The sequence below is a fragment of the Haliaeetus leucocephalus genome, unplaced genomic scaffold (assembly GCF_000737465.1).
Source record: "Haliaeetus leucocephalus isolate CR32 unplaced genomic scaffold, Haliaeetus_leucocephalus-4.0 Scaffold556, whole genome shotgun sequence".
Taxonomy (NCBI): Eukaryota; Metazoa; Chordata; class Aves; order Accipitriformes; family Accipitridae; genus Haliaeetus; species Haliaeetus leucocephalus.
Genome location: NW_010972992.1, coordinates 579,318 through 599,286, shown reverse-complemented (window position 1 = coordinate 599,286; position 19,969 = coordinate 579,318). Strand labels below are relative to the sequence as shown.

Here is a 19,969-nt window from a genome sequence, read left to right as displayed (position 1 = left end):
TGTTTCCATGGAATTTCTTGCCTCCCTGACCTTTCTGAGCCCCCCCATCCCCAGAGCCTTCCCACCTCCTCCTCTGGCTTCTGCCCTGAATTACAACGAGCCCAGCCACCCCTTGAGCCCAAAAGAGCTCCTTCCCCACCAGCACGAGCTCCTGGACTGGGGACGTGGAAATGTGTGCTCACCCCTCGCTCTGAGCCTCAGGTCTGGCCCCATACACCCCATATTCGAACCCTGGGACAGCCTGTGGTTTTTTAACATTTCCAGTCAGTTATTTATGTCCAGCTCTGACCACACACTCTGTTTGCACCAAAACCTGTGTGTGCCACGAAGCGGGGATGCACACTGGTGCTGTAACACCCTGCCCGGTGGTGGGGAGTGTGTGTGCTTTAATCTAGGTTGCCGAAGCCAGCCTGCCCAATTTGCCCTGGCTGTCCCACCACACATGAGCGTCAGGAGTTTCAAATTGAGTAGGAAACACGAGCATTTTACATCTATATTTTCTCACCTATATTTCTGCGAGGAAACACTTTTTTGTTGTTTGGCTTTTGATGTGGGTTTTTTTTTTTTTTTTCTGGGGAAAAAAATGCTGCCCTGTAATTTCAAGGTTTTTAGCCTTGGAAATAATTTATTCAGGGTGTTTTGTTTTGTTTCATTTTTTTTTTCACTATTTCATGACACCTCAGTCCTACCACAGGTTATGGCCTTGTGCTGCACATTATCTTACATGATATCATGCAGGGTCTGGAAGGATCAGGTTGATAATTTTATTTTTAAAACCTGAACTGCAGCTTTTTGTTAGCACTGATTGAACAAACAAGCTTTCTTCCTACATCAAAGTATCTTCTGCTCCTGGTATACTGAAAAGGGGTGACCCTCTGGGCAGTCCTTATGGGCATTACCGCTCCTGATGCATTACAAAAGATATAAAATTAAATACAGAAAGTTCACAGCAACAATCCGGAGGTCTGAGAAGAAATCCTGAAATGGGAATTAGGGCACGTCCAAAAAGCAGCACTGCTTTTTCACGGCAATTGTTTGAAAATGTTTCTTTTTAATATATTTTTTTTTCAGCTGGATTGTGGCATTTCCAGAAATGTGGAAATCCCACATTCCTGATGGATTTGGCGACATCTTTTATATCTACCCGCAATGCTTTCCTAAATTTCCTCTCTGGGCAGCCGAGGCCAGCGGGTGCCGATGCGAGCACCATCCCCGCTGTGTCCTTAGTACATGCAGCCTCATCGACAAGCAGCTGCTTGACAAAGCCTGCCAGGATCTGGCCACTTGTGCGGTGGAGCACTGGTGTGCAGCACCCCACTGCCGCGGTGCTGACATGGATCCGCGGGGCGCATCCCCTGCGCACAGCTCCCGAATGGGAAGAGCTGACCTACCCTCCAGGCTTGCTGCTTTTACCTCAAAGCCCCAACGGATGGCCTTGTGCGTTGGTGAATAAATAACTATTTTGCTCTCTTTAAAGATATATGCTGTCCCGGGGAGGGGGAAGCTGAAAGCGAAGCATCCCATCCTGTGCCCCTGTGATGCTCCGAGGCCAGTAAGACACAGCTTTGTTGCTTGGAAAGGTCACGGCTGGCTATTCAGCATGCCCTTGGATTATATGGTGGGACACAAATGGCTGACCCACCCCGGCCCCACCTGCCCATTCAAAGTTCTCTTTGAGCTTATGAGAAATGAATACCGCTGGCTCTTGTTTGCGTCCTCTCATGGAGCCTCCTCCTGCCCCTTTCCCATACACCGACTCTCCCTTTCTGCTGCAGATAACCCTTCCCGTATCATTCCTTCACCAAGTGGGGCTGGGGCTGTGGAGCTGCTGTGGGGTGTGCAGACCTGTGTGGGGCTGTGGGGGCTGAGACCACCGGTCTTCGGCTAGCAGGGAGCAGGAGTGCCTAACCGTGCTGAAAAGAGTTTAATTATCGATGCAAAAGGCATTGTTACATGGGGGAGAGCCTTGCTGTGAATCCTGGGAGGGCTTTGAAGTTGTGATGGAGAGGAACTGAAGCCCAAGGGAACAGGGCTGCTCCCACTGACCCTTCCTCCCCACGTCTGCGCTACAAAGCCCCTGCGTGGGAGGGAGACGGCGGAGTAATTAGAGTGAGGACCGCAGTGGGTTAACAATTAGCGAGGGAGCTCAGAGCCCTCTTTGGTCCCCCACTGTTCTTCTAGAGGCTGGGGCTCAGCACATCCCCCAGCATGTCACCCCCGGGCTTGTCCCGCCACCCCACCATGCACTCCTGGGTGGGCTGAGGGTCTCCATGTTCCCCTGAGCTGGGCAGCCGTGGCTCCCACAGCACCATTCCTGAGCCGGGGATGCTTGGATGTGGGACCCCAAGATGTCTGTGCCTCTGTTTGTAGGGATGTAATACCTCCCTGCAGGAGCCACAACCACTAGCACAAGTGTTGGGAAAGGTTTCTCAGCACTCTTTATAGATATAGATATATGGACCCAGGCAAAACACACATCCTCTGGATGCTAGTCCCTGCCTTGGCTTCCTCGCTCATCCCAAGCGGTGTTTAGAATTTGGTAGATATGGGTATGGATATGGACATGGATACAGCTACAGATACATATAGATGTAGATATAAAAATAAAGATGTAGGTATAAATAAATTATACATATACATATAGATCATATACATATACATACACCTAATCTTCGACTCCTGCATAACGTGCATCTATGAGATTGCAATGTGCACTACTCACACAACTTTACATGATGCAACTTTATAAAGGAGCAAGTAGGTATGCCTTGCGTGAGACTCCATCTCAAGACCCCGGTTGGCACTGGGAAGCGACCTGCTCGCTCCTAGGTGCTTCCATTTGAATGGGCAATCAGGCTTGACAGCTTTTCCACCAGTGCGAGAATTTCCCCTGACACCTCCTGGTGTTTTGGCTCAATATGTCGAGTCAAGGCCAAGGCACAGAATAGGGAAAATACAAAATGGTGCTCAGGAAAACAAAATGGAGCTCGCAGTTTGAGACTGATACGTGCAGACAGTCCATAACATCAAACAGAATTGCCCAGCTGTAGGAGAGAGGTCTCCCAAACCGGCACATTTTCTGAGAAACGTTTCAGCTGAAAAGGGTCCTTTGTGGCGGTCTCGCTCACCCTCTGGCATCAAGGGCGGGATCTTTCTGAGCATTGCCCCCGGAGAACTGACACAGCCGGGAGATCACCTGCAAGGGGCTGGACAGGGCATTTGTCGCATGCAATGCAGTGGGTTTCATCGGTGTTGGTCTGTAGCCTTTCCCTGAAATGGGTGGCTGGGTTTTGGGACACTATTGTTCTCCCCATATCTGACCACAGCATGTAATAGTGCTGCTAGATGGATGCTCATATCCACAGACATGTGTGCTATACCATGAGTTAACGCAAGAGGTCTTGGACACAAAATGCTTTTGTATTTGTGCAATGCCCACTGCAGTGGGCTTAATGCATAGGACTCCTAGGCACTTGGCTAAAACACTTGCTAAGGAATAAAAGAAATAACTTAGCCCTCTTCCTGCAAAGAGGCATGAGCTATCTGCTCCACGCGCTTGTTGCAGGGAATGCAAGCTTGTGTAGTCGTTTGTGCACCAAAGCACCCGTCAGCAGACGGCTCCTTCATGTATAGGAGACTGGGTGACAACCATATGGTCCACATGGTGGGATGGGGTGCAGCAAGCTGGCTCCAGGTCCCACACACTGCTGTGCAGACAAGCCTGGGGCACATCCCACCATGCCTGCTCTGATCTCGGCGTTGTTCCCCATGGCGCGGTGCTCCAGCTGGACCCCAGTCTCTGCAGGCTCCTCATGCTGCCTGGAGAGAAGCGAGAGGCAGGCGCATCCATCGCTGAGCATCTCAGCGTGGGAAAGAGGGTGCAAAGACCATGGCTGGGGGGAGAGAGGGCCTGCGAAAGCGGTCCCCTCCCTGCAGCCTGCCTGCTGAGGGTCACCGGGACTCTGATCCTGCACTGTGAGCAGGGAAACTCCTGAGCCCCGGCTCCTGCTGGGTGAATTACCCAGGGAAAATAGGCAGAAAATCTTCAGATTAACAATAACAAATAAAAATGGATTTGAGATCTCCGAGGTAATTACTCCGTGCTGAGGGCAAGGGGCCTCTTTAGCAGTGGGAGCAGTGCCGTGCGGGGAGTGGAGGGGCTCGGCCTGCTGTTGGGCCAATGGAGTCACACAAGAAGCCCTGGAAATTCTTTCAAATTGTTCTGCTAACATTAATAAATGCCTCAAAAGCTCCTAATCTGCTATGTCAGAAGCATGACGTCTGGGCGTTTCACAGCCAGCTCACGTCTCTGCTCCTCTCTCTCCTCCGTCTCCTTCCCTGCCTGGTAATAGTAAATGAAAGTGGCACCCGTTCCTCCAGCTGCTGGGACCAGCATCATGCTGAGTCCAGCCTCTGCTGGGGCTGGAGCTGCTGTCCTGACATGCCCCGTCCCCGCCGTGACAAGCCGGTGCCTTGCACTGGGACCACCATCCCTCCAGAGCCCAGGGACCAGCCGAGACCCGGTGCTGCAGCAGGGATGCTGCGCCACGTTGCCTCGAGGTCCAGTTTGATGCTGCTCGAGGGCGAGGAAAAGCAGCTGGCATGGACGCAGCATCCAGCATGGTCTTGACCTTACTGGGTGACTGCAGGGCAAAGAGCACTGGGGAGAGCTGGAGGCACTGGAGGTCCCTGAGGGAGTCCGGTGCTGATGAGGGGTGACGAGGCATGGGTGCACTGGTGTCGGTGCCCACTGTGCTCACTCCCAAGGGTCAGGGCACCTTGCCGGCACCCTCTCCCAAGCCTCCATCCCTCTTGATCTGCACCCTGGAGCTGGGGCTTGGGGTCCTTCCCCAGGTGCTGACCAAGTCGGGGGGTTATCAGGCAGCGGCAAGTCTCTCCTCTGCCTGATGCTGTGGGATCTGGGTGTGGGGTTCATGGGCAGTAGATGACACTCAGGGGCAGCTCACCCTGTGCATGCAGCGATGCCGTGGCATCCCGCTTCCCCTGCCTGCTGACACTGCACGGGTTTCCATGGGAAGCTCCTGAGCACGTTCAAAGGCATCCTCGCCTCTCCCCCTGCAGAAGCTGCTACCCTGTCCTTGCAGCTTTTCCCATCTCTCCTTGTTAAGCTGAGCTCCCGGTGGTGGCAGGGCTTTTGAAGGGTTGGCTTTGATGGGCCTCCTCATGCAGCCTGTCCCCCAAGGGCTGGCTTCTCCAGTGGGGTGTCAGCCAGGACCATGGGAGGTCACTTTGTGCTGGAGACAGGCACTGCGGTGCGTAATTACAGTGGCTGCTGGAGTGCAGACTTCAAGCTGGTGATGCTGGGAGGGATGTGAGCCTAAAGGGCTCAGCGGAGCATCCAGAGGAGAAGTATCCAAGTGAGGAACAATGCTCCGGTTGCATCAGTGTTTGCACAGGGTGGGGCTGGTGGACAACCTGATGCTTGGAGTTTGTTTCCCCAGCTCCCCCTTGCTTTGCATCCCCTCCGACCTGCTGTTTGCAAATGGACACATTGCTCTCAGTCTTACGGCCAGGACTGATACAGCCCCACCCCAACTCTGCCCCGAACCAACAGCTCTGGGGAGCATCATTTGTTGCCATCCCCTTACTCTATATCTGCCTCAGCTGCAGCCAGGCAGGTCTCTGGCAGCAGCCCCATGGATTGATGGGCACAGGGAACAATCAAGAGAGTGGGATGCAAGGAGGGGTCATTTGTGGTGGCTCAGTTTCTTGCCCCTTGGGGACGGGGAGAAAGCTTTCTAATGCAGCATTTTGCTCCTGTGTTTTCCAGTGAACTTGCTAGACACGTCAACAATCCTGGGAGACTGGGGCTGGATGACTTATCCCTCACATGGGGTAAGTATGAAGCAGCTGTTGGCACATGGGGGACCCCAGTGGGATGGGTCACCATGGGTTCAGTGGGCAGGGTGGTCCCAGGTTGGTGCCTTGGTCAGTGCTGATGGGGCAAAGAGCCCATATCTGTTGGGAAAATGCCAGCCTGAAAGACTAGCAGTGGGATGCGGCCGGTTTGAAAATGCTGTTTAACTCTCCATGTCCCCTGGTAGGGACCAGGTTGTCACCAGGTCCTGAGCTTTGAGGGAACTCAAGACCTGGGTCACCCCATGGGCACTCACGCTGAGAAGCATCTCATTCCTCACTGCACCGGGGGAGCATCAGGAGCAACAGCCCAAAATGACTGGGAAGCTCTCAACCGCCTGTAATCAGAGGAGTTTGCTGTGGGAACTGGGCAAGAGGGGCAGGGGAGCATCCCCTGTAGATGGTTTCTTATGGGGAATGGGGATGTAAATGCACAGCCCTGTGGTGTGGCTGGGAGGGATGTAGGGGTGGTGATCCCCATGTGAGCCTGCCATCTCTACTGGTTGGATCGTCTCTGCATGCTCCCTTCACTTGCATTTCCATGTTCAAGTTTTTCCTGCCGCAGCAGCTTTCTGGAAATTGTGAGTTTCAGATGGCTGCGGTGACCTGGCTGTAAGGATTTTGCTCATTCATTTAGTGAACAGAAACAATCCCATAAATACACACAGGACCAACTGCAAGGCACAGTGGGGCTTGCTGCATGCACAAAACGTGCAAAATTGGGGTGCCTACCTGGCTTTCGCTGCTGTGTTGATTTTTCATGTCCACTCTTTTTCATCCCCTCTCTGAACTAAACGGTCCTAATCTTTTCAATTCCGCCTCCTACAGAAATCTTCCCAGGCCTCTAATCATTTTCATTGATCTGTTGCTTGAGACTTTCAGTCCCCGTGCTCTTTGAGCAGGAGTGATCAGAACTGTGAATTCATAATAATAACAATAATCAGATTTATATCAGACATTATCATATATGTAAATATATTAAATCATTAACTCAGCTCTAATTTTAGCAGTTAGCTGTTGCAATGATGACTATCCTGGAAATGTAGTAGATTCAGAGGTACAAGGTCAGAGGGGACCGCAGAGCTAATGTGATGTGATCTCCTGCATAAATGCAGGCCTTCAGACCTGTCAATTCACTTGCATCTCAGAAAAGCTCAGCTTTTAGAAAAAAAAACCATCCTTGACTACAAAATTGCCAGTGGTGGTAAATCCTCCAGGTCCTCGTAGCAATGTTGTTAACACGCTGCTGTTAAAAACCCATCGATACATGGGTTTGCCTGGCTTCGGTTTCCAGCCACCGGACCTTCTTCTGCCATTGCCCAGATGAGGGAGATGTTGTCCTCTTCATGGTCATGCACAGGCTGCCCTTGGTCATGTGGATCCCTGTCCCGTCACCCTGCTGATGCCATCTCATCCCAGCCCTGCTGCCAAATCCTGGCATCCTGGAGGGGCCTGATGCACGTTCAGGGGATCAGGGACCAGGGCTTCCTCTGCTCCCCTGGGAGGGAGGATGTTTCTGGGACGTTTCTGGGAGTGAGGGCTGTCTTCCTTTGTCCACTTCCATGGTTCTGCCCTTCACCACATCCTAAGCAATTCCTCTCCATAGTCAGACCCTCCACCGCTCGCAGACTGTCTAAGACCCTCCTTCTTCTGGATCCTCCACCATGAATCCAGCTCTCCAGACTCCTGCGTGACCGCATCCCCAGGCCCATTACTAGCTGTCAGACATGCAGATGGGATCCATCACATCACCTAGGTGACTTGGATGAAGATGAATCCACCTGAGCTGGCTGTCCTGGGGACACATGGGCATGACTGGGTAGGACCTTGCACTCCCAAAGCAGACAAGAGATTGAGCCTACAGGTGCCTTTTTCTCACCACATCAGGGACTTCCATGACGGGTTAAGGTGTATCATCCTGTATTGTACATCTGCAAATCCAGGGGATGAATACTGGGTCCCGTTAGAGTTGTCAGGTGTAATGTGTTATGTGACCATAGGGTGCTGGCTCACAGGGCAGTCACCACTGCACTGCTCTCTTGCACTACAGCAGATGTCCAGCAGGCCTTCACCAGCAGCCCAGCAACTCCTGAACCCTAATACGTGTCTGAAGTCTCCACCTTATTAGTGATGTTTATTAAGAATAGTTAATACTGGATGCCAAAAAAGAAAACCAAAAAGACTTGTGTAACACCTAACACCAAAGCCACCTCTTGGACATGCTGCTGTGTCCTCCTACAAGACCTAGGTAAGTCATGGGTAACACCACACTTTGCTTACCCTGTGCTTTTGCCCAACTTGTGGCCTTGTTACTGAGAGGATGACCATACAGCTGTGTGAAAACTGTCTTAAACACCTTCAAGGAGGGTGCCTGGGTTTCAAGGTGACATTCCTGCACAAACAACTTTGCATATCTTTTTTCAGCTGGATGTTTTAATGGTCCTTCTGAACACTTGTCTGGACTGTTGTTCTTCCCCCATGGGCCATTGCATTGCATCATCCTGAAAGAGCATCTCATTCCTTTAACCTCCTGCTGGTCCTTCAGCTCCAGGTGCTTTTTGAGTAGTAAATTTGCACTTGGATCCAGTTGCCATCACCAGAAAGGAGGTGGGATAGTGTGCTGGTGTCTCAGAGAAGCTACTGTAGGATACTTGCTCTCAGATGCCTCCTCAGCAGCCCCTACAGCAGGGTTCAGATTCAGGTGGGAGAGATGCCAGGTGACTTGCAGGCTTGGTATGTTGGGTCCACATGGCTCCAAGCCTGGTGTGATCTCTGCTCCGGGAAAGGGTCTGAGTTTGCTGGTCACTATCTCAGGAGTACTGTGGGTGTCCCTGGGACTGTCCCTGACCACTGTGGCATGCTGTGACTCTGGCAGCCCTGGGCTGGGTAGAACCCAGTTGGTGGTGTAGGATGGAGGTGGTGTACCATGAAGCCAGATTTTATTTGAGGTCCCTTATTTTTGATGCTGTTTCCTTAATTCAGATATTCCTGCTGGAAAAAAAGGTGGCAGTGCCCCCCGCCCTACCACTATCCTCCCTTGCTGCCTGCTGGCTGTCCTGCCTGAGCTGCAGCTGGAGTGTGTGCTGGGTGCTGGAGGGTGCAGGATTTTCCAGCAGTGTCTCTGCTCCATCCATGGACAGACACAAGCATCACAACATCCTCCTGCTAAGGGACAGTGTTGCTGACCTGCTCCCCAGCTGAAGTCTTGCTTGTTTTTGCTTTACCCACGTCTCCATTCCCCTGCTCCTCATGAACCCAGGGCCACCGCATGGGTGACAGTGGGGAGGTGAGTAGCTCTGGCTGGGTCTTTGCATGGCACTAAACAGCACAGAGTCCCAGTCCCCAGCCCAAGGAGCGTAAGAAGGGAACTTGTGTCTGCTAGCTCAGTCCCTAATGCCCTATGGCTTGCTTTTCCAGCACCTGCAGCTCCTGTCCCACCTCTCTGGGGCTCCTGGGGATGCCAGAGGAAAGGCAGAAGCCTCAGAGGTTTCGTCTTCGGGGCTGGGAGATCCCAGAGCTGCCCGTACAGCCAGGGCAATGGTTCAAAGCATCAGCAGTGCAAAACTGGAAGGGTACCACTTGCAAAGTCCTGATGTTTTCATCACACCTGTGGGCAAGGTGAACTTGCCTCACAGGGAGGTTTTTTTTCCTCTCTGGGCTTTCTGTGGCCAGCAAGAGCAGAGGAGCAGGGGACTGGGAGCAATGGGCATAGTGGGGGTCAGCAGCACCATGGGCCCTGGGGAGTGTCAAGCCATCAGGGAGCATGCATGGCCTGTTTTGACATTTCCTCTTGCCAGACAATTAACAGAGGGGTAATTGGCTGTAATTGCTGCTCAAGGGTTTAATTGCATCCTCCCCCTCACCTCCACCCCGGAGACACGTGCAGGAAGCGGAAGGGTCACTGGGAGCATCCCTGTCCCACAGGCTGCAGCTCCTCTCAATTATAACTTCAAAGGGCTCCCAGGAGCTTTGCAGCTCACTCCATCCCCAGAACAATTCCCTTTGCATTGAAAATTAAACTCTTATCAGTGCAGTCAAAGAGCCTGCCCCTTCCCCTTCTGTGCCTCTGGTTTCCCAGCTCTCCCCAGGAAAATGCCCCAGTGCCCCAGTGCCCTTCTCTCCCCTTTCCTTGCTTGGCACGTGACCTGCTGGATCAGAGGGACCCTGATCGGCCCCTTTGCAAATTGCTTTTCTACTGACTAATTAAAACGCTGATGAGATAAGTCAACATATTATTAATAATTATTGTATCGTCTACTTTGATTTACAAAGTCAAACAGGAAATGATTTTGTTCAGACACAGGGTATCTAAGGAGCTTGAATGATGCCTTGCAAAAGCTAATTATAATGGGAGCACCTTGAGTGCCGGAGAAAGGCCCCCCATGCTGCCCACAACCTCCCCGTCTGCCCCCCACCAACACCTCTGTTGTCTGGCCCCACAGCATCCCCCTTGTTGCACGGCCTGGGGTCAGCCCAGAATGCTGGTGGGCATCTGCCACCCAGGAAGCTGCCCCAATGCCTGGCATGCTTCATGTTGGCTTTGCTGGTGGGAACACCAGGAAAGACCTTCAGAGGTGGTTTGCACCTCCTCATCTCTGCCTCTCCACTCCTGGTAAAGGGACATTCCTGAGGCCCCTGGGCACAATTAGCCAAGCCAAGCCAATTCACTCATTCTGCAGTAGCTCAGAGACCAAACTGGCAGGAAGGCACCAGATTTGCTTAAACAACCAACTGAGAGCACAGACAACAGGCTTCTGCCTGTAGGACGGTCTCTCAGCAGTGTTTGCGCATCAGGGATGGGGATTTCATGCTGGTGTACAGTGCAAATGTAAACGCCCCAGGACCCAACTGTTTGCAGAACAAAGCCTATGCAGCAGGGGACTTTTTTTGCCTGGCTTTGGTCCTGCAGCCAACAGCCAGTTCATGGCCTAGATGAACCCCGCCTGACGCGCCAGGTCTGTTACAGAGCAGTCTCCCTTTGTCCCAAGCCCACCCTGCAAAAACTCTGCCCCAGTCCGAGCTGTGCTGTGTGCTTGCCATTTCAACCCCGTCTAAGGTCATGTCTTTCTCCTCAGAACACCAAAAGATATTTGGGCTCTCCCATTTGCCCAGGCCATGTCTTCTGCCCTCCATCACTTTGATGTCCTTGTGCCATTTCTTGGGTTTCTCTTTCAATCCAGAGCCTCTGCCTGGATCCAGGAATACCAGCAAGTTAAAGGACAAGCTGCAGCGAAACTGATTTTCTTTGAAAAAAAGAAGACGGGTAGGAATGGAACATTGGAAAATAAAGATTTAGACTAGTAATTGAGATAAAAGCTCATCTCCCAGCACTTGTTCAGTAAATGCTGGGTTATTGCTAATTCCCCAGACACTGGTCACTACCAGGAGTTAATCACCTGCAGTGAAGCTCAGGGTGGTTAACTGCCTGACAAATCCTTCCTTAGCCACAGCAGTGACTGATTTCATGGGGATTATCTCCATTAACGCCTCCCATCTAATGATTTATAGCTGCAATAATGTCCTTCTTTCTTTTTTTCTCTCCCAGTGACAGTGGTGTGAGGGACCTGGCAGCTCCAGGGGAGGTGCCGTAGCTCAGGTCTTGCTCTCGGGAGGAAGGAAAGTGCTGGATGTCTCAGTGGCAACAAAAACTTTGCTATGCCAAGCAGACCTGGCATCCCTCCTGGAAGCCAACGTAGGGCTGGGGAGACCTTGTGCCTTGGCTCCTGCTGTGGGCACCGCAAGGGTGGTGGGAGGCTGAGCTGCTGCTCCAGGGCAACGTGGTCTCTCCTAATGTGTTCGCCCCCTCCGCTCCTCCTCCGCCTCCTCCTCCCCACACTGCTGCACCACACAAGCCCTGGGAGACTTCTAAGACCTTGCTCAGCCGCCCAGATATCTGGTGTTTGCATCTTTCGCCTTTCATAATCTGGCAAATTTTTTTATAACTGGTGTTGACTTTAATTTAAACTATTAGGCAAGGCCCTGAATACAGATGCGATCATGTCCCCCCCCCGCCCCAACGCGTGCGCTCACCACGTTAATTATGATGTCCTCATTTCTGTCTCACTAGGGGTTCTTATCGCAATGATGGGGGCCGGGCTGAGCTTCGTTTAATAAAAGCCACTTCAAACTGTCAGCTGAGAGCAGGCGATGCTGGGAGGCTGGGTGTGTGCACAGTGCCTGCACTCTTGAACTAATGGTACCCGGCGTCAGAGACTCCTCTTCCTGCCCATAAGAGCCTGTAATTAAGGTGAAACAGAAAAACCCTTCAAGTCATGGGGACTCCTGAAGCGGGTCCCTCCATCCCAAATGCCTGGCACATCCTGGGACCTGGCGGAGCTGTGTTGCCTTGTAGCATGCTGGGAAGATGCACGGGTGGCATCCAAGCCCCCAGTTCAGGTGGCCTGCCTTCCCTTCGTGCAGTACCACCAATGACAGAGCACTTGCCCTGTAGGCCAGTGGTGCAGGTGTGGTGTTTCGGGCTAGTCTCAGATTGCGATCCCAAGGCGCTGCATGCAACCCTGGGAAAGAGCTGACAGTCCAGCCGCTGTGCAAAAAAGCACCAAGTTTGAAAGAGTGATGTTGCAAATGCAAACCCTCCGAGTTCTCCCCTGTGGTTGATGCTGACCATTGCCGGTGCTTGAAGGTGAGCATTTAGCTCCCTGCTCTCTGCCAGCAGCGAGGACACAGCCAGCTCTGGCAGTGCCACAGGGCTGTAGGGACACCACAGTCAGGAGCATTGTCTCCTCTGCCAGATTTGAGAGAGAAGTGAATGTCTGGAGACCCAAAGCAACCACACCAGCTGGAGGCCAAGACATTTCGTGGCACACAGAAACCTCATATTTCCCTTGTCAGACACTCCTGGAGAGCCCCAAGCCCCACAGACGTTGCAGAGGGGAGCTTGCTGTGCAGCGTGGGAGCATCCCTGCTCCCCACCCTCAGCTCTGCCCTCGTCCTGCGTGTCTCCTCCCGTGCGCAGCTCTGCCTCGCTTCCCCCCAGGGAACTCAGCAGGGAAAAGACAGGAAACAGATGTTGTGTTAATTTGTGCTCAATTAATTTCGACAACGACTTCCACACCCTCCGCAGCGCTGCAGTGCATACACGCGTTGACGCAGGAACGGGGAGCTGGCTGGTTTCTGCTGGCCCCAGTGCAGGAGTGTGCAGGGAGCTGTGCCATGTCTGCTGCTGCACACATTTTAGGGCACCTCTGTACCCCTTGGCTGAGCAGCAGGGGTGTATCCTGGGTGTCATAGCACTTTCTACAGGCTTATCTCTGTGGTTGAGGAAGCTGAGGCATAACAAGATGGGTGCTGCTGCTCACCCCTCCAGCAAAGCACACAGGTAGCCTGGCTCCTTTCCACGTTGTCTACTTGAGTGCTGGGGTGCAGAGCAAGTCCTCAGTGATCCTAGGACCTAGGATGAACCTGGGCTTTTCTGGAATTCAGGTGATTTTTTTAAAAGAATCTTGAAATATTTTTCTCTCCTGGCAGTGGCTTGACTTTCACACCCTTTGCCAGCATATTCCTCTCTGAATGAGTGTTTGTTGAAGTCTGCACCTGGAGCTGCTGCCTTTTCCAGGTTGTTTTTGAGCTCTTCAGCAGTGAGGAGCAGAGTTTCCTAAAGGCAAGATGCTGGGGGAGTTTTGAAGATGTACCTCACCAAAATGACTGCTCTGACCATCCTAGCACTAGCAGAAGGCAGAGGAACGTCTCCTCCACAGGAGCTGCAGGTTGAGGAGGCTAAATGAGGAAGGACTTTCCTGTCTGAGAGGGGAGAAAGGAGCAGGCTGTCTTACAGGTATCACTGATAACTCTTTCCAATCTCTCTTATGTCCTGGAGGTGTGATGCCCTCCCTCAGCTGTGTCCTGTCCCTGCAGTGCTAGCAGCCACATCATGAGGCTATCGGGTGCCTGTCCTGGCAGATCTGCATCCTTGCTGGCTCCCGCAGTCACTGGGGTGAAGTCTTCAGGCTCACACCCCACCCTGAGCTGAGCATCAGGCTCCTTCTCTCTGAGCTGCTGTCAGTTTTGCATCTGTAATGAATCACGGGTCACTATTCGCATAAGAAAACATCATTTTTTCCCTGTCAGAGCAAGCCCAGAGATTTATTTTAATGTACTTGCAATGCTGCTTAAAAGATTTGTTTTCCTGCTCTGTGCACCACTGCTGGAGCTCTGCTTGGCCCCCCCAGCTCCCCCAGACAGCACACAGGCAGGCAGGGCACATACGGTGAGTGCTGAAGTGGGGGGCTGCACCTCGCTGGCTGCCTTCGGTGGTGCAGGCAGAGCCAGGAAGGTGCAGGCAGGGGGGTGCTGAGGCTGTGGGGGGTGATGGTTTGGTAGGCAGAGCAGCAAGTACTGCAGGGGTGCCAGTACCTTCCCCAACTTCTGCAGGGCTGCGTCTGGGGCTGCCCCTCGCAACTGGACTTGGGTATGGTGGTGGGACTCAGGCATCTTCAAAGCCTGTTGCTAAGTCCAGAGAAAAGGCAGAAGGTCTGAAGTCCTCCTCTGCTCATCTTCCTCCTCCTCCTTCTCCCATAAGAAGAATTGAGGGGTCCCAGATCCATCCATGGGGGGTGTGATTGGTGTGCCTGGTTTGGACAGGGATGTGAGCTGAAGAGGTCGTGTGAAGCCCTCAGAGAAGTGAAGGTCTGTGGGTCCTGGTGAGGGGTTGGTGGGGTTGGAGAGGGTGGAGAGGGAGACATGTGAGGAAAGAGCGAGCCCCCAGAAATGTCCTGTAGCCCTCAACACCTAAGTTCAACTTGTCCCTCAACAACTGACCTCATTTATATCCAAAATCTCACTAACTTCTCACTTTGAGTCAGTCAAACCCACTTAGCATCCCTTCCTTGGATGGTACAAATGTCCCTGTCCCCTCCTAACTCACCCAGTGACTCCCCAGACCAGCCCTCCATCACAGTCTCACTTACTGCAACCTGCTTTTGCCCAGAATCCCCTTCCCAAGTTCATCCTGCTGCTACACTGAATTTTAACCCCAGAGCTGTCAAGCTGTAAGCCTCTGGATTCCCAGAGCCAGCCCCCAGTCCAGCCTCTCAGCTGGGCTGAGCACTGTGCACTCACTGAGGAACCACACTGACCTCTCCTTGCCTGGGAAGAAGGGGGCTCTGAGCCTCCATGGACCCCCGTTTCTTGCTGGAAGTCCTGTGTTCACTGCATGCTTCCCCTTCACCCTGTGGTATGCACCCTGAAACCCATTCTCCAGCTGGAAAGTGGAGAAGTTTAGTTTGTGCATGGAGATTGCATGAGCCAGAAGAGACCCAGGTGAGCACCGCGTGGGTGCCTTCCTGCTGCTGCTGCGAATGGCAGGTTAAGCACCAAAAGGGACTTGCAGATATGGTCTGGAGGGTTTGGAGCCCTCCCAAACAGTTTCTGCCATCAGTTTCTGCCATCAAATCAGACTCGTGCAAGCATTCCCGTCTGCGAACAGGGGTGCACTTCACCCAGCTCTGCATCTGGGTGGGCTGTGAGAGTTACTGCCCAAATTAGTGCTGGGTAAAGTCTGCTCATCTTAATTTTCCTTTGGCCTGTGGCAGCAGTGATCTCTCATCCAGACGCAGCTGCAGGAGCAGAGGGAGTTCATCCCAGCGTGGGTGATGACACAGACCCCTGCATGTCCCGTGCTCACCCAGTGTTCGGGGACATCTGGAATGACCTGTTCTCTCTCTGTCCTGCAGTGGGATTCAATCAATGAAATGGATGAGTTTTTCAGCCCCATCCACACCTACCAGGTCTGTAATGTCATGACTCCCAACCAGAACAACTGGCTACGGACCAACTGGGTTCAACGGGATGGCGCACGGCGGGTCTACGCAGAGATTAAATTCACGCTGAGGGACTGTAACAGCATGCCGGGTGTGCTGGGCACCTGCAAGGAGACTTTCAACCTCTACTACCTGGAGTCCGACCGGGACCTGGGCACCAGCACTCGGGAAAGCCAGTTTATGAAGATCGATACCATTGCAGCTGATGAGAGCTTCACCAACGTGGACCTGGGGGTGAGGCGCCTGAAGCTGAACACGGAGGTGCGGGGCGTGGGGCCACTGAGCAAGAGGGGTTTCTACTTGGCCTTCCAGGACATAGGTGCTTGCATCGCCATCGTTTCAGTGCGGGTGTACTACAAGAAGTGCCCGGCGATGGTGAGGAACTTGGCGTCCTTCTCCGAGGCTGTGACTGGGGCGGACTCCTCCTCCTTGGTGGAAGTGCGGGGAGAGTGCGTGGGCCATTCAGAAGAGAGGGACACCCCCAAAATGTACTGCAGTGCTGAGGGAGAATGGTTGGTGCCCATCGGGAAGTGTGTGTGCAGTGCTGGCTACGAAGAACAGCGTGATTCCTGCATGGGTGAGTCCCTGCTTCTTGCTAGCAGTGCCTGCAAGGGGAGGGATGGCTGTAAAGGGGCTCTTGCCTCTTTGGGGAAGGGCTGAGGGCAGAAGCCTGCTCAGAGAAACTTGGAAAGCCAGCCTCTGTGAAGGCCAAGGTCTGCCCAAACCTTTGCTGGCCATCTTCATGCTTCCAAAATGGATCACTGGTACCACTGACAAGCTCCTTTGGAGCTCCTGTGAGTCTGACTATGACATGTCCTGGTGCAGGGGGTTTGAAAGCAAGGAAAGCAAAAAGAAAAAACACCGAGCTTTTATGAAACAAGGTTATTGCATCCATCCATCACCCCTCCCTGGGGCTGCTGCAGAGCCCTGCCGTCCAGGGGTGTGGAGAGCCTTCCCGGGGGCCCTCTGTGCCGCTGGGCAGACTTCAAGCTGCCGACTGTACAAACTGTGATAAGGAAGCGGGGTGACCAGCAGCAGCCGTGCACCAGGCACGGGGATGTGTGTGTACAGAGCACGGCACTCGGGGCTCCCCATGAGAGCCATCCACACAGATTTGTTTGCTCTCAGTTTCTTTATGGGACGTGTTTAGGGGAGCAGCACAAATAAGAGTGCGGGGCCTTTGTTTGAGTTTCATGGAAACGTCAAGTGTAGCATTTGTCTTAGGGAGACTTGGCACAAGGTTAGGACGTCCGACACCGGAGTGGAATGGATCCAGGTGCTGCTGGGACCCGCGCCGGCCCCGGCGGGTCCCCAGCTACGCAGAGTGGGAAGGACGGGCAGAATAAATGTTTCTATCTGAAACTCCTCCTGTCTGCGACCATTGATTTGAAAGTCATCCTTGATAGATCTGGTAATTCAGAAAGGGCCTTCTTCTGCCATGTTAAAGAGTGGGTGTAAAGTGTGCATGGGGCCAGGCACATGCTACTGTGGGAGGGGGCACTGGCATGGGCTGCCTGGATGGCTGGGTCCCAGCCCCACGACTGCAAGGAGCTGCGAGTTGGAGGTTTGGTTCAGAATGGGCAAACACCCCTTCCCTGTATTCCCCTCCTGCAGTCCCATACAGCAGAATCCACCCCAGGAGATCACCACCCCAAAGCCTAGAGGCAGAGGGAAGCCCCAGGGTCTGTGTTGTGCTCAGCCCACCTCATTTTCCTGTGTTTCCTTGGACATGTTTGTCTCTCTTCTCGAAGCAAAACTCTGGGAGAGCTCCTTCTCTGCTCTCCTGCCCTTTTCTGGGTTTTGCCCCTACCCATAGGCACAGCACAGGAGGAAGTGTGGTCCAACCTGCCTCCCCAGATGGGGTGGACACAGGCAGAAGCTGGCCCTTCTGCATGCAGGCGGACTCAGACCCATGCTGCTCAACCAGAAATGCTCTTTGGTGAAGCTCTCCAAGGCTCGTGGCATCACAAACAGGACAGAAATGTCACTGGACTTTCTCCGACCTCAGTGTTGTCTCTCCTGCCTGCCTCCCCTGTTCCATTTATCCAGCTCCTAGCATGGGGCGTTTGATAGCCCATCATCAAGGGAGCAGGGGCAGCACATCCTTCCTAGCCTCTCCTTTGGTGGGTGGGAGTGGAGCAGGAGTACATATATTTACACACAAAAGCAAACAGATGCAAATCTCTGATCTAAGCTTCTTGTGTTTGACTGGGACAGAGTTCATTTTTCACGGTGAAAAGTGCCTTTCCAGAATGATTTATAACCCCAGTGGATCCGTCAGAGTTGGAAATTAGCCGTTTTAATTGTCAGGCGGACAAAAGCAGGATTCCAGTGGCTGTCGCCCCAGCAATTTTTCATTCTCCGTCACAGGGATGAGATGGTATAAATCACTCCTTGTGGCCCTAATAATCTTTCTATAAATATCAGGGAAATTCATTTTTTGCTTGGGGGGGGGGAAATTAGAGAGAAGATACTTTGCCTCTATGGCAGTGTTTAAAATGTGATTCCAAATTAATTTCCTTTTGCCTTTCACAGTTGGACGCCTTATTTGTCAAAGCTAAAGATGTTTGAACAGTGGAGGTTTCTCCCCCACTTCTTTAACGTTCATTTTTCTAAGGACCTGCCAGAGTGATGGAAGACAGCTCAGGAAACCAGATCATGGCCAGAGCTGTTCCCAGCCCTTCGGAAGTGAAGGAAGCCTGTGCCACAGAGCTGGGAAGGATGGGGTGAGGTGGGACATGGTGGAGGATGTGTAGGAACCTGGGGAAATTCTCTGCCTCTCATCCCCTTTACTGTCAGCCATCACCTTAGATGCCCCCTTGTTTGGGCAGAAGGGTGGTGGCTGGTATCTCTGACTCCTTGCGCTTACCCCAGCAGGATCCACATTTTTCATCTTGTTGTGATTGATGTCCTGGTGTTTGCCATAAGGGTGTGAGGGGCAGTTTCCATGGCATCGGGGGGGCAGATGTCAGCCCAGGAGCTCCGGATTCAGGACAACGCTAAGGATGCCAGCCAGCCTGGCATGAGATGTGTCACAGCCCTGCATCACACAAGACATTTGTCCCCCGTATTGGTGCCTCATGCATCTGTCTGATTTATCTTCAGAGGCACAGAGTCCCCTTTTCCAGCTGTCCCTGGGCACGGGTGCTGCAGTGCCTTACTGGGCAGAAAGCAGGTTTGAGCATGAATTGCCACAGCTGCTGATGGGGTCCTGGGGTCTGCCAGCTCCTAAAATTCCCAGCTTCTGGTCCCATGGCATCTTCTGCCACAGCCACCCCAAGAATGAAACCCCTTGAGTTCTCTCTCCCAGGGCAGCACAGCCCTGCTGCCCCACTCACTTTTCCCCTCCATTTTCAAGGCTCTGAAGGACTTTGCTTCCCTCATCCCTGTCATTCACAGCCAGCCTCGGATGTGCTGCTCTTTCCTTCTTGAAATGCATTAGTCCACAGCAAGACGCGTTAGTATCTCTTACACATAGCAAATAGCAACTGCTCTGCCTAAATAGCAGAATAAGCAATAGCATGAGTGAAAAGGATCTGTCCCAGCAATTTATCAGATAAGAAGACTATCAGCATAATTCACCTTATTTAAATGCAGTTGCTGTACAGGACAAATAGAGACCCATTTCAATAAGGTCAGTGCTATTAAAGAAACAAGAAAGGGGAGCACTTTAACCTGGTTCTGCTTCTGCGGGATGGGAAGAAACCCATAAGCCACCTCCTCAAACAGTCGTGAGGCTGAGAGCTGGGACATGTACCACATCCTGTGGATGGATGGAGAGATGGACAGGGAGGCTTAGGCAGGCTAGGACAGTGGCTCTCCACCCCCTCCCCTCCTACCAGCCCTTGCAGCCCCTCTTTGGGAAGGGCCACCAGGCTTCTGAGCCACCAAGGCTTTGAGTCTGTGGTCCTTGCATAAGAGTCAGCCTTTTGGGGCGGATCTGAATTATTCCTTGGGCTGCATCTGTCACCAGCTATCAGTGAGCAAAACTGGAAAGTTGGGCTACAATCTGTTTAGGTGATCATGAGTTGCATACGCGCAGAGTCAGTTTGGAGCATCAGTAGCAGTGCCATAGCTATGGATCGTGGTGCTGCTCTCTAGGAGCTGACACAAACCCAGCCAGCCAGCCAACCACCAGCCACGGAGACCTCCAGGAGTGCAGAATCTCTTGGGAAATGTTTTCTTTAACAAATGAAAAAGGGTGAAAGAGAAGGGACAGGCCCTCTTCCCTGTTGTCAGAGCAAAAGGATGAGCCTTTGGCAGAAATGCCATTCCCAAAGAGCATCTTTGAGGTATATTCATGGGTTTCAGGA

At 52.7% G+C, this 19,969-nt stretch overlaps 1 protein-coding gene across 1 annotated transcript in view; it reads left to right on the top strand.

The window, feature by feature from the left end:
* Positions 1-5,835: 5,835 nt before the first annotated feature.
* EPHA8 (EPH receptor A8) overlaps positions 5,836-19,969 on the top strand; it is a 37,953-nt gene continuing 23,819 nt past the window's right edge. Inside the window, exons 1-2 of the mRNA XM_010577481.1 lie at positions 5,836-5,856; positions 15,570-16,233. Coding sequence (XP_010575783.1) covers positions 5,836-5,856; positions 15,570-16,233 — 685 coding nt within the window. The remainder of the gene's footprint in view (positions 5,857-15,569; positions 16,234-19,969) is intronic.